Consider the following 13,429-nt stretch of genomic DNA (forward strand, 5'->3'; position numbering starts at 1 on the left):
GTATTATGGGACAAAGTCATGTACAGCTTAATTTAAGCAGCATACTGTAAATAACAGATAAATACATTGTGTGGGAAACCCAAGTTGTTTGTGTATTACTGGGGAAAGTTCAGAAACAGCACTGCCTGCTGGTGAACACTGTAAATAACAGTTCACACAAATATGTCAAATATTTTATTTTCTGTTGCTTTACAGTTTTCTACATATTTTTTTAATTTAAAGATTAATTTATTTTATATTTACTGAGTTAATATTTGAAATCATTGTGAAATTAATGACTGAAGTCAAACCTTGATGCTCCTAATCTCATAATAATACATTATAATACTAACCTAGATTTCACATTACATATATGTATACTTTCAAAAGTACAAAAGGTGTAACTCGGGTGGTACCCTTTCAAAAAGTATTTTGTATACAATTTCACATGCACCCTATTGCTGATAACAGCATTGCCAAACTCAGAGCTCCGTTTACTAAAAGCTCAAAAACTCTTCTGCCAAACCTCAAAAGAAGAAAAAGGCCGTACATCGTTTCTTTTTATCCAAAGCTTCGTATTTGGGGAACTTAGTCAATAAAAGTATCTTAAAAGGACACTCAGAATTGTTTATGCTTCTTAAATGTCAAGCCTAATAGCCAGGATATGGTAAGGGAAGGGTTGTGGATGGTCACCATTTATCTTAATTTTAAGAGCGTAACCGCTAGGACGAATGCTTTTAAGAGCGTCTGTGCTGTAGCAAGCTTTAGAACAGGACGTTTGGAGATAGTGTTTGTGCGTGACTGTATTTTAAATCAGAGTAATGTTCTGAGGAGCTGGATGATGAAAGACATTTGTACGTAATGCATCTGGTGCTCTGTGTACTTAAACTGCTAAAAGAAGCAAACAGGTGGAACAGGTGGGCACGATTCAGGACATATAGAGAGATGATCAATTGTGAGACATCCCTTTTATCTGCAGTCAGTTTTCTTTGGGGATTATCCTAATATATGCCTATACTGACATAAAAGCTTCATGACTGCAAAATCTCTTAAGTGGTACTTGCTAATGTAACACTTTTGAAAACGCATAGAAACGTGCTGAAAACTTTGCACAATACAGGGCTGATGGATTCAGACCTGGGTTTCTATGTATTGGAGCTATCTTATACATTTGTTCACTAAGGGTTTCCTTTTTTATACATTGTCAGGGAAAGGATACAAAACTGTACCTTTTCTGTCACGCCACTGTAAAAAATACTTTTGTTAAATCAACTCAGATTTACAGGTCATGTCAACAGAGATGAGTTGTCACAACTTATAAAATATAGTTGAGAAAAGTCAACTTAATTTTATAAGTTATAACAACTCACCTGTAGTTATAACAACTCATCGCTAGTCAAGATAAATAATAGTAAGTTGAAATGACTTGTAAATCCGAGTTGATTCAACAAAAATTTTAAGGCAGCAAAGTATTTTTTACAGTGTGGGGTTCAGTTTTGTACCTTTTCGGGTATACTAAACATGATACAATGCTGTACATTTTTGGGTCTATTACTGTACATTAAAAATCTATTATTTACCTTTATACAGTTAACTGTTTTGTACCTCTAAAATTTAACAAAAATGTTCCACAATAGGTCCTTATGGTATAATATTGTATCCCAGAAGGTATAACATTTAACATAACACAGTTTTGTACCGTTTTCTGAAAAAAAAAAAAATATATATATATATTTGTGAATGCCGACACTTGTCACTTTGTTTGTCTTGATATGTGGTTCTTTGAAGAACCTGTTATCTTTAAGAAAACTTTGCAAAACCTGTGATCTTTAAGAAACCTTTGCAAAAAAAACAAAAAATATTCTCTTCAGTGAAAAAAATCTTCAATCTATTAAAAGGTAAGGAAAAATGTTAAATGTAAAGTTCTTTGTAGAACCACAAATAGATCTTTTATGGCATTGTTGTAAAAAAAAATTCTTTTCTGACTTTTTGGGTAACACTTTACAATAAGGTTGCATTTGTTAACATTGGTAAATACATTAGCCAACATGAACTAACGATGAACAATACTTCTACACGATTATGTATCTTAGTTCATGTTAATTTTACCATTAAGTTGTATCTAGATAATTAATTGTATTGGAGTTAATAAACAATACTTTTTTTAGATATATTGTTTATTGTTACTTCATGTAAGCTAATGCATTTACTAATTCAACCTTATAAAAAAACAAATACAGCCTTATTGTAAAGCGTTAACCTAAATTTGTACTGAATACACTCTCAGAAAATAAGTACAAGGTTGTACATAAGTTGTCACTGGGGTGGTACCTTTATTAGAAAGTAAACTTTTGTACCTAAAAAGTGCAAATTGGTATCTGAAAGGTATATATCTGTACCAAAATGATGCAGATTTAACCTTATTAATACTATCCAAGTGACAGCTTTTGTACCTGTCTGTATGAAGCAGAGGTGGACAAACATTACTTTACAGAGACTTTTTTGGGTCTTTTAACATTAAGTGTGCTCTTCACCTGTCTAAACTTCAATTTGTTAAAATAATTGTTTATTTAAAAATAAAAACAAAATTGTTCATTTACAACTGCTCTTGTACTCTTAAGTAAGTAAAAGTCAGAAAAGCAAAAGCAATGACATAAAAGATCTATTTGTGGTTCTACAAAGAACTTTACATTTAAAGTCACAATGGAAATGAAAAACTAATATATATATATAACTATATATATATATATATATAACTATATATATATATATATATATAACTATATATATATATATATATATAACTATATATATATATATATATATAACTATATATATATATATAACTATATATATATATATATATAACTATATATATATATATATATAACTATATATATATATATATATAACTATATATATATATATATATAACTATATATATATATATATATATAACTATATATATATATATATATATATAACTATATATATATATATATATATAACTATATATATATATATATATATAACTATATATATATATATATATAACTATATATATATATATATATAACTATATATATATATATATATATAACTATATATATATATATATATAACTATATATATATATATATAACTAAATAACTATATAACTATATAACTAAATAACTATATAACTATATAACTAAATAACTATATAACTATATAACTATATATATATAACTATATAACTATATATATATAACTATATAACTATATATATATAACTATATAACTATATATATATAACTATATAACTATATATATATATATATATATAACTATATATATATATATATATATATATAACTATATATATATATATATATATAACTATATATATATATATATATATAACTATATATATAACTATATATATATATATATATATAACTATATATATATATATATATATAACTATATATATATATATATATAACTATATATATATATATATAACTATATATATATATATATATAACTATATATATATATATATATAACTATATATATATATATATATAACTATATATATATATATATATAACTATATATATATATATAACTATATATATATATAACTATATATATATATAACTATATATATATATATATAACTATATATATATATATATAGTAACAAATGACTTATCTCTGAGCTTCATTATTTTTTAAAAATTTGTGTGTGCTCATAATCTTTAATCAAAAATGCAAATCTCCTCCCCTCCTCAAAACAATCTCTCTTCACTTCCGGTCAAAAGTATGGCAGGTGGTCCGGGAGAAGATCGCAGCAATTAGCGATTAGCAACACGACCCAACGTCAAACGATCCAATCAGATCTCGATGGACAAATTCGAATCCAGCCCTGCCGTATTTCATCTTAAAAGCCGTTTCATTCGGATACACCACGGGGAAAAGAAGGCAATCGCTACTTCCGTTTCATGGCGACTTTAACATTTTTCCTTACCTTTTAATAGATTGAAGATTTTTTTCACTGAAGAGAATATTTTTTGTTTTTTGCAAAGGTTTCTTAAAGATAACAGGTTCTTCAAAGAACCACATATCAAGACAAACAAAGTGACAAGTGTCGGCATTCACAAATACACTCTTAAACATAAGTGCTTCACAGTGCCATCAAAAAAAGACATTTGCTGAATGATTCCATAAAAAACCCACAAAAGGAGAGACGTGAAATCCGTACACTGATAAAAATCCTCCAAATATTTTATTAAAATATAATATTAAAAATAAAATATTTGGAACATTTTTAATTAATGTCTCTCCTTTTGGCACCAAATCTCAATCTGGGTACAAAAACCTCACATTCGAAATACCTTTTGTTTCATGAAAGATTCTTTTTGGTGGAAAGTTTCTTTAGATTTTCAAAAGGTAAAGAAAGGATTTTTAAAGGAAAACACCACTGTTTTTCAATATTTAACTATGGTTTTACCTTAACTTAGACAAATGAACACATAACTATCTTTTTCAATGCGTGCACTTAATCTTTGTATAGTGCGTTGTGAATGTGTTACGTTAATATTACTGCACCCGAGGTCGAAGTGCTGCAAGTCCCTAAGGAATGAATGGGGCTAGGCTAAATGCTAACACATTCACAATGCGCTGTACAAAGATGAATTGCACACATTGAATAAAGATAGGTATTAATTCGAGTTGAGGTAAGAACATCGCAAAAAAAATTAAAAACAGTGGTGTTTTCCTTTAAAGAACCTTTGACTGTATGGTTCTTCTATGGCATCACTGTGAATGCCGTTCAAAGAATCCTTTCTTTACCTTTTAATAATCCCAAGAACCTTTTAAGCACCTTTACTTTCAAAAGTGCAGGACTATCAGCGAGCAACAATCCATAAGAAAAATACCAGAGACTTTAACACCACAGAGACGAACCACACTATAATTGTCACATTAGTGGTAAAGGGACACAGTGTGGCCAAATCCATTCAACCATTTCATCTGGTATATTTCAATACTTTGACAGAACTGGATATAGACTGCAGTGTAATGAAACACTCACGACCAAAACAGCTTTCATCGCGACTGCCAAGAAGAACCATCAGGCACATCGATTAGCAGCCACAAACATCTTCAGAGACCTCCAGGACAGTTGAGTAGATGAAATCAAGAGAGATGTTGAACAGATAGCTGGATAGCCAGATGTATACATAAAAGAAAGCTAAATGATCCCAAACGTTGCCTTATAATAAATTAATAGGAACAAATCCTAAGCGTTTCTATATTTTCAGCAGGCTCAATATTTAGAGCATCATGTTACCAATGTGAAGGTCATAGGTTTGATTCCCAGAATGATACAAAATGCACAAATATCAAAGGGGATGTAATCACAGGGTTTAAAGTGGTTCCGTTCTTTCCGTGTTTTTGAAGCTTTGATTATGTTTACACTGTGCAATATAACATGTGTTCATGTTTCACATGTAAAATTTACTTATCTGTATACCGCTGTTTTCACTGTCCTAAAACAGGCTGACGTCTTGTTGTATGAAGTCTCTCGTTCAGAAATACGAATCGAGTTCTGATTGTGTAGTTTGGTTTAGTGTGTTGTGATTCGACAGCAGCTTAGCTTAGCAGAGCCGTTTGAACTAAAGCTGGCGACTGACGCATTTCATGTGGGCGGAGTTTAGTCAAAAACTGTTTTATTGACGCCAATCAAATGGGAAGTAGAGAGCTGTAGTTCAAACCAGCCATTCGCTGAAAGAGGAATTCTGTTAAAGAAAATACATCGCCTGGCAGTGAACTTTGAGCTTTATCATTTTACAGGTATTATTTATGCTATTATAGCAACATTATACACTAACTAGGGTTTAAAAAATGGGATCAGGATGAACGTGACCTTTAAATGAGAACATGTGACACTTGAACACAAAACCAGTTATAAGCAGCATGGGTATATTTGTAGCAATAGCCAAAAATTCATTGTATGGGTCAAAACAATACATTTTTTATCATTATAATCATTCGAATATTAAGAAAAGATCATTTTCCATAAAGATATTTTGTAAATTTCCAACTATTAACATAAAAAAGTATTTATCAGTAGTAATGTATGTTGCGAAGTACTTCATTTGGAAAACTTTAAAGGCCACGTTCTTTATGATCCCATATTTTAAACACAAGTTAGTGTGTAATGTTGCTAAAATAGCATAAATAATACCTGTAAAATGATAAAGCACAAAGTTCACTGCCAGGCGATATATTTTCTTTAACAGAATTCCCCTTTCAAAGCCTACAACGAACGGCCGGTTTGGACTACAGTCCTCTACTTTCTGCTTTAATGACGTCCGGAAACAGGTTTTTGACTAAACTCCACCCACAGGAATACGTCAGTCGCCAGCTAAGCTAACGGCAAGCTTAGCTGCTATCGAATCACAACACACTAAACAAACTACACAATCAGAACTCGTTACGTATTTTTAAAGGAGGGACTTCATAGAACAAAGAAGACATCAGACCGTTTTTAGGACCGTAAAACAGCGCTATAGAGATAAGTAAATAGTGTGAAAAATACTGCAGGTTTTTTTACACGTGAAACATGAATACATGTTATATTGTGCACTGTAAACCCAGTCAAAGCTCCAAAAACAAAGAACAGGACCTTTAAAGGCGATTTTCTCAATATTAAGATTTTGCATGCTCAGATTCCAGATTTTTAAATAGTTACATCTTGGCCAAATATTGTCCAACAATCCTAATAAACCATACAAATGTTTAAATCTCAATTTAAAAAAATGCATTTAAAAAAATTGACCCTTATGACTGATTTTGTGGTTCAGGGTCACTTATGTTATGTAGAACCAAATTGTGCCATGTAGAACAATGAGTGGTCCCTGATAGCAAACGTACATCTCTGAGACATCTATTTGATGTCTGCGTTTACATCTGCAAGACGTATTATTTAGATTGTTTGCTCATCTGCAATATGTCTCTGAGACGTTTCCTAAATGTCATATAGACATACTGAGTACGTTTACATGCACAGAATAAGCGGATAACTATTAAAAATCTGCTTATTATAGAAAACTGTTTTCGTGCGTTTACATGCAAATCAATAAGCCGGCTATGCAGTCAACTGCGTTTAGATGGGACTTGGAGAATTATCAGTTTTCTCGCAGGCAGTGACGTCACCACCTATAGTACATAATAGTCGATCAAAAAGCCGACGGCATATCTGTCTTAAGCTAAATTGTTGTATCTCTTCTCGTGTCTGCAGAACCTGTAAATGTAACATAAGCTTCTATTTAAACAGTTTCTCTGCCAACTGCTTTAGTCGAGCGGAGACTTTTATGCATTACTTTGCACTTACTTCCGCGTGTGACGTTTATCTTTCATACGCGGAGACATGCGCACATGGACAAAACCGTGAGAAAGCCGGTTAAGGTGTTTACATGCCACGCGAAATCGGCGTATTGAGCAAAAAACTACCTGTGCCGATCGGTTTTAGCTTATGCTGTTTATGGGCTTTCCCCGATTAAAGAAAACCGTTTTACGTGTTTACAAGACCCCACGTGTTATCAGTTTATTAAGCTTAATCGGCGTAAGACTGTGCATGTAAACGCACTCATTGAAGATGTCTGCAAGACGTTTTTGATTTATAATGCATGTAAAGCAGCTCTTTCTAAGACCTTTATAAGATGTTTTTACACACCAGATGTATTCCAGATCTTTACCAGACATCTTACAGACGTACCTGTGCTATCTGGGGTCCTATAATTGTGCTATAATACCACTTTTATGATTCTACGTGGGTGCTATATAGCACTTAAAGTAGTTCCCCTTATGATAACAAGCAAATAAACCACTTTTATTGCTATTTGGCATCATTTTAACACACACATTAACCCACCATCTTTACCCAAGAATAATATGAACACGTGCTGTGAGTACGCCACTGACCTAATACAATTTTATGGTTAATACAAACTGTGATATACAGAATAAATCAGCTGGAAAACAGTAAATAAATAGCACTATTCTTAAAATGTTCCAGTTCATTATGGGTTAAAATACAGCCAAGGCTTCTTAGAAGGCTCTTTATAGGAACTGAGATGTGAGGGAGGTGCGTGAGATGCTATCATGTCTGAGTGCCACTTGTTGCAAAGGTGAAAGAGCCCACATACACAATCCCACCAGCTTGAGATCAGAGCAAAGATCTGCACTCTTCAGGACTTCAGACATAAATGAGAAAAATCTCAGGTAGCTATGAAATTATAATAGGTAATCAAATGTCACTTGTGTAAAGATTTCCTAATCTGCGTGCTCAAAGAAAATACAAGTGGCTTTTACAACAGCAAATCTAGTCATTGTGATGCCCGCAATGTTAAAGTCATGCAATATTGAGAAATGACTGAGCTTTCGTGCCTTCTGCTCTCTTATCAGGATGTTTATTAAGAGGGATGTTCCATGATACACTTCACAGTTTGACATTTTATTTATTTCTTCAGCATGGCACAGTAAAACATCAAGACTGTCCCCCTTTTCCCTCCCATGTATTGCGGTTAAACACTTATCAGATCATACTGTAGTTTCGACACATGAACCATTCTATACAAAATGTCCTGAAAGATTGGGAGGGAATGCGAACTTCATATTCCTCCACAACAATGTTCGACCAATTATCCCATGCAACGATTTAATCCCTTTCATTTTTTTCTTTCCCATACATTAAAACGCCTCTAAATCACAAATCTACATTGCAGCTTATTTCGAATGGACGACAATGTGCATGTAAATCATCAGAGCTCCTACATCCACAAAATCTACAAAACTACACATCCAATGGCCTATGGTGGACATTAAAAAGAAGGGAGTGTGAGATTGGAAACGTGTCCCTGGAATAAGGGATGTTTTGGTCGAGTTAAAACTGTGGAGAGGTAGGGTTGTTGTTGTGGTCTGTGATGGTTCCTAGATATCATATACAGTAAAGTATCCCATTAGGTCCCAGTGGCAAAATACAGCCGTCAAATAATACAGAGGAATTGCGATGTGAATGAATTACAGTTGCACATGTTTATATTTTGGATGGGGAATACCGTTAAGTCTGTGTACAAAAGTGGAGTGTATGTGTACGTTAATCGTTTTTTCTTGAAAAAAAAAAAGGATTGTACTTTATACCGTTTTAGCAGCGATCTTCTGAATCTTTACAATTTCAAGGGCGAACAATTTAGCATTTTTGTAAAAGGTCAAGTGAAGCTGCATTTAAAAGGGTCAACAATTCCTTCCTCTAAATGCACATGGTAACATTACCAAAATACCAACATGTGATCATTTAATGCACATGGTAAGTTAAATAAATATTCAATTTTCTTAAAAGAAAAATCCAGATAATTTACTTACCACCATGTCATCCAAAATGTTGATGTCTTTCTTTGTTCAGTCGAGAAGAAATTATGTTTTTTGAGGAAAACATTGCAGGATTTTTCTCATTTTAATGGACTTTAATAGAGCCCAACATTTAATACTTAACTCAACACTTAACAGTTTTTTTCAACAGAGTTTCAAAGGACTATAAACGATCCCAAACGAGGCATAAGGGTCATATCTAGCAAAACGATTGTCATTTTTGATAAGAAAAATAAAAAAATATCCACTTTTAAACCACAACTTCTCGTCTAGATCAGGTCGTGATGCGTGATGTGACCCCACGCAATACGTCATGACGTTAAGAGGTCACAGAAGACGAACGCGAAACTCGAATACATGTAAACAGTGTTTACAAGTGTGTTGAAAGAGGACCGTTCCTACGTTGTATGTCAACTGATACTAATTAATGTCTTTGAGTCAGTTTATTGTTTACAATGGTCCGCAAATTTGCGTTTTATATATGTAACACGTGACCTCCCTACGTCAGTACGCATTTACGTTAGGTTGCGCTGGATCAGACCTAGACGAAAAGTTGTGGTTTAAAAGTGCATATTTTTTATTTTTCTTGTCAAAAATGACAATCGTTTCGCTAGATAAGACCCTTATGCCTCGTTTGGGATCGTTTATAGACCTTTGAAACTCCGTTGAAAAAAAAACTGTTAAGTGTTGAGTTAAGTATTAAATGTTGGGCTCTATTAAAGTCCATTAAAATGCGAAAAATCCTGCAATGTTTTCCTCAAAAAACATAATTTCTTCTCGACTGAACAAAGAAAGACATCAACATTTTGGATGACATGGTGGTGAGTAAATTATCTGGATTTTTCTTTTAAGAAAATGGAATATTCCTTTAAGGAATTGATGAGAAAATGATGAAATTAGTCACAAATTTGTGAATCTACAAAAATCCAAGCTCTTTAAAAACAGTTGTTGTGTTATAAAAATTACCTATAATACATAGAAAACCAGATTGTAACTGGTTAGTTTTAGCTATTAGTATGCTATTATATAGTTTAATGCTTGTTTTCATTTCGATTTGATTGAAATGGGGAGAAAAAAAATACAAAGAAGTGAACATCTGGACCACAAACAAAAGTTTTGGAAATACTGAATAAATTGCCTACCATTTACAACTAAATAACCACTTAGTGCTTTAACAAGAGCTTGATCCTATTAATACTAATTTTTATGTCTAGGGGTTTATTGGGTGTGTTCGATACGAGCGATTTTCTGTGCTTCATCTGATGCAAAGCAAGGTCTGCATCTTTCCTCTCTAACCCTCACGGACCTTGGCAGACAGAGCATCGCAGGTCTTCTTGGCATCTCCCAAAAGCATGGCTGTGTTCGGTTTGTAAAAGATAGGGTTGTCCACAGCGGCATAGCCAACTCCGAGAGATCTTTTCATTACGATGACCTGAAGGGGTGAAAGCAGAGGTTGATGCGTTTAGTGTCAGGTTATTCGAGGACAAAGAACGGCACTTCATAGAGTAAGCAGGAAAATTCACAAGCAATAAAATCCCGTGTCCGTTCGCTGACTACGGAAAAAGACACGAAGCTATATTTGATCCAGTTAATACAAAACTCTGCAATTTTACTCTTACAAAAACACAGCGTGCACCTGCATGCGGACAGCTTTGGGATCCGTACGACGAAGCGCAAAAAGTGCCCGCACTTCCAATACGTAATGGTTATTTAAGTATCGGCCATTTGCAAAATTAAGAGTCATTAGTGTCTGAAACACCAATTTTAAGGCCTTGCAGATTCTGGGAAAATCAACGAGAGCGGTGCTTAGATTGGGAGCATCTGTTTGGGAAAGAGGAACACTTTGTAATTGAATAAGTAAAACCAGAGAGGAGAGCCCTTGCCGCTGGTCTAGCTTTAGTGTTATTCAATACACCCAGATATTTGGAACAAAATGACCCTCATCTTGAGTCTCCAAATCAGCGGGTGAATCCTTTAAAGTCATCATCTGTCCCCCATCAAAAGCCCCGCAGTTGTTTAACGCCAGCAAGGTGATGGGGACTGCGTTCATACGCACCCGACCCTCACCGTACCCCTCCTAAAAAGAGTCACCCGGGCTCAGCATCCCTCAGGACAGGACAACATCCCTCTCTTTGTTAAATTATTCATAGGGCAGCTGGTTTCGTTTGGGACTGAGGTTACACATGAAGGTCTCTACAAGCTGGGAACAATCAACAGGGGTGGATGTTGCACGAGAATCGGGATAACAAAACCAACAAAGACGATCGTCAGGGTAACTTCAGGATCTATAACGCTATCATGTCATCAGGAACGTCTCTGTGAAGTCAGTTGAGCTTCCTAGAAACAATAGAAGAACCAGGATTCGGTTCAAAGCTCTCGTGTTTGCAAACAAAGTTTAACCAGACATGGAACAGGTTAACAAGCTACACGCGATGACTCATGGGAAAACGTTGACGCGTACGACGTCAAGCTCCAGTGCTTTAAATGATTTCCCAAGAGAAGGTGTAGGCAAGATGGTCCTGTCATGTGGTGAGCCGCACCAGTTCCACATTTAGGAAAAGTATCGGTCGGATGTGCCGAAATGTCACCATTCCAGAACGAGTGAGTCAAAGTTAATGAAACCAGCATGAGATTGTCTTTGCTCAAGATTCACCTGTGTTACAGTGGGAACCAGCTGTGGGGATGAGGTGGGATGGATATTTTCATTTCACTCTGGGTGGGATAATATGGGGATGGTGCCTGAGGGAAATGCCTGCTTATCTGGCTTTTATTCTAGCCAAGCTATAAAAGTAAAGCCTATTACATACAGTGGCCTCTAGAAAGTATTTGGACACTTAAGCCACACTTGAAATTATGAATTTTATTGCATTAGATAACAAAATGGCATCTGCAAAAAATTGATGCTTGAGGCTTTCTCTGAACTGACTTGTAACTGGCCTTTTAATGGATGTATGAAAGAAGTTAAGTTCACACAGGTGTCCAAGCAGAGGATATTATTTAACCAAATTTGACAACCACAGCGTTTAGACATCTACTTCTTAACAAATCTTGTTTTATCATTTAAAACCTAGCAAAATGTAATTGTGCAGACTTCATTTCAAATACAAGCCGACTGCTTTCATATTTGTCACCCTGCCTGTGAAAACCCAGCTTAAATATTTTTTTGTGATATATAAAATTACCTATATAATGTAAAGAACACTCTGTGAAAAATAACCATGACATCTTTAATATTAACTGAGTAAGGTCATGTCAAAGATTAAAATCAATAGGTGCGCTTCCATTACAGACAAACTTTAGCATTATTATTGCGAAATGATGCTGTTTCTATTAACCGATGATGTGCGACTGAAATATTGTTTTTCATCTCGCAAAGTCATGCCAAACATCACGTCGACTGAAGTTGGTAGGTTTACTAATATCACATTCACCACAATAGGCATTATTTTTAACCGAAGGAGACGTAAGAGTATCAAAACATTACCGCCAAGGGAAGCCCCTTATATACTTAGGAGCGGCAACATATAGGTGAACTAAAAAAGAAATATGTCACTCACCTGCTTTGACTTCCAGACCTCCAGTACAGGCATGCCTGCAATGATAGAGTTGGGATCTTCCTGGGCTGCGGAGTTCACCGTATCATTTGCTCCAATGACCAACACCAGGTCGGTTTCTGAAAAACGAGCAGATTATTACTAAAATGACAAACTAACACCTTTACAAAAAATACTATGGTGGTACTACAGTTCAAGGATGGTGTGAATGGCAGTAGGATACCAAAATATATAAGCATGGTATCGAATTTCATTCACCATGGTATTTATTTGGTACTTTAAGGGATGTTGGAATACTATGAGACAAAAAAACATGCATGGCACTTCTAGCATTTGTAAAAGTAAGGCTGATGAAGTGTCAGTTAAAGGAAGCAGAGTTAAAGGTTTAAGACTAGTCGGCATACATGTCATGACAAAATACGCAGTCACGAGACGCACGAGAACCAATGATTGTTTTACATACCAATGTCACCATTTTT

The 13,429-nt window shown here is 34.2% G+C and overlaps 1 protein-coding gene across 1 annotated transcript in view; it reads right to left on the reverse strand.

The window, feature by feature from the left end:
• Positions 1-10,202: 10,202 nt before the first annotated feature.
• nnt (nicotinamide nucleotide transhydrogenase) overlaps positions 10,203-13,429 on the reverse strand; it is a 41,485-nt gene continuing 38,258 nt past the window's right edge. The window contains exons 21-22 of the mRNA XM_065286761.2: positions 12,954-13,069; positions 10,203-10,828 (exon numbers count right to left, since the gene is read on the reverse strand). Coding sequence (XP_065142833.1) covers positions 10,688-10,828; positions 12,954-13,069 — 257 coding nt within the window. The 3' untranslated portion in view covers positions 10,203-10,687. The remainder of the gene's footprint in view (positions 10,829-12,953; positions 13,070-13,429) is intronic.

This window comes from Paramisgurnus dabryanus, chromosome 18 (assembly GCF_030506205.2).
Source record: "Paramisgurnus dabryanus chromosome 18, PD_genome_1.1, whole genome shotgun sequence".
In the NCBI taxonomy this organism is placed as follows: domain Eukaryota; kingdom Metazoa; phylum Chordata; class Actinopteri; order Cypriniformes; family Cobitidae; genus Paramisgurnus; species Paramisgurnus dabryanus.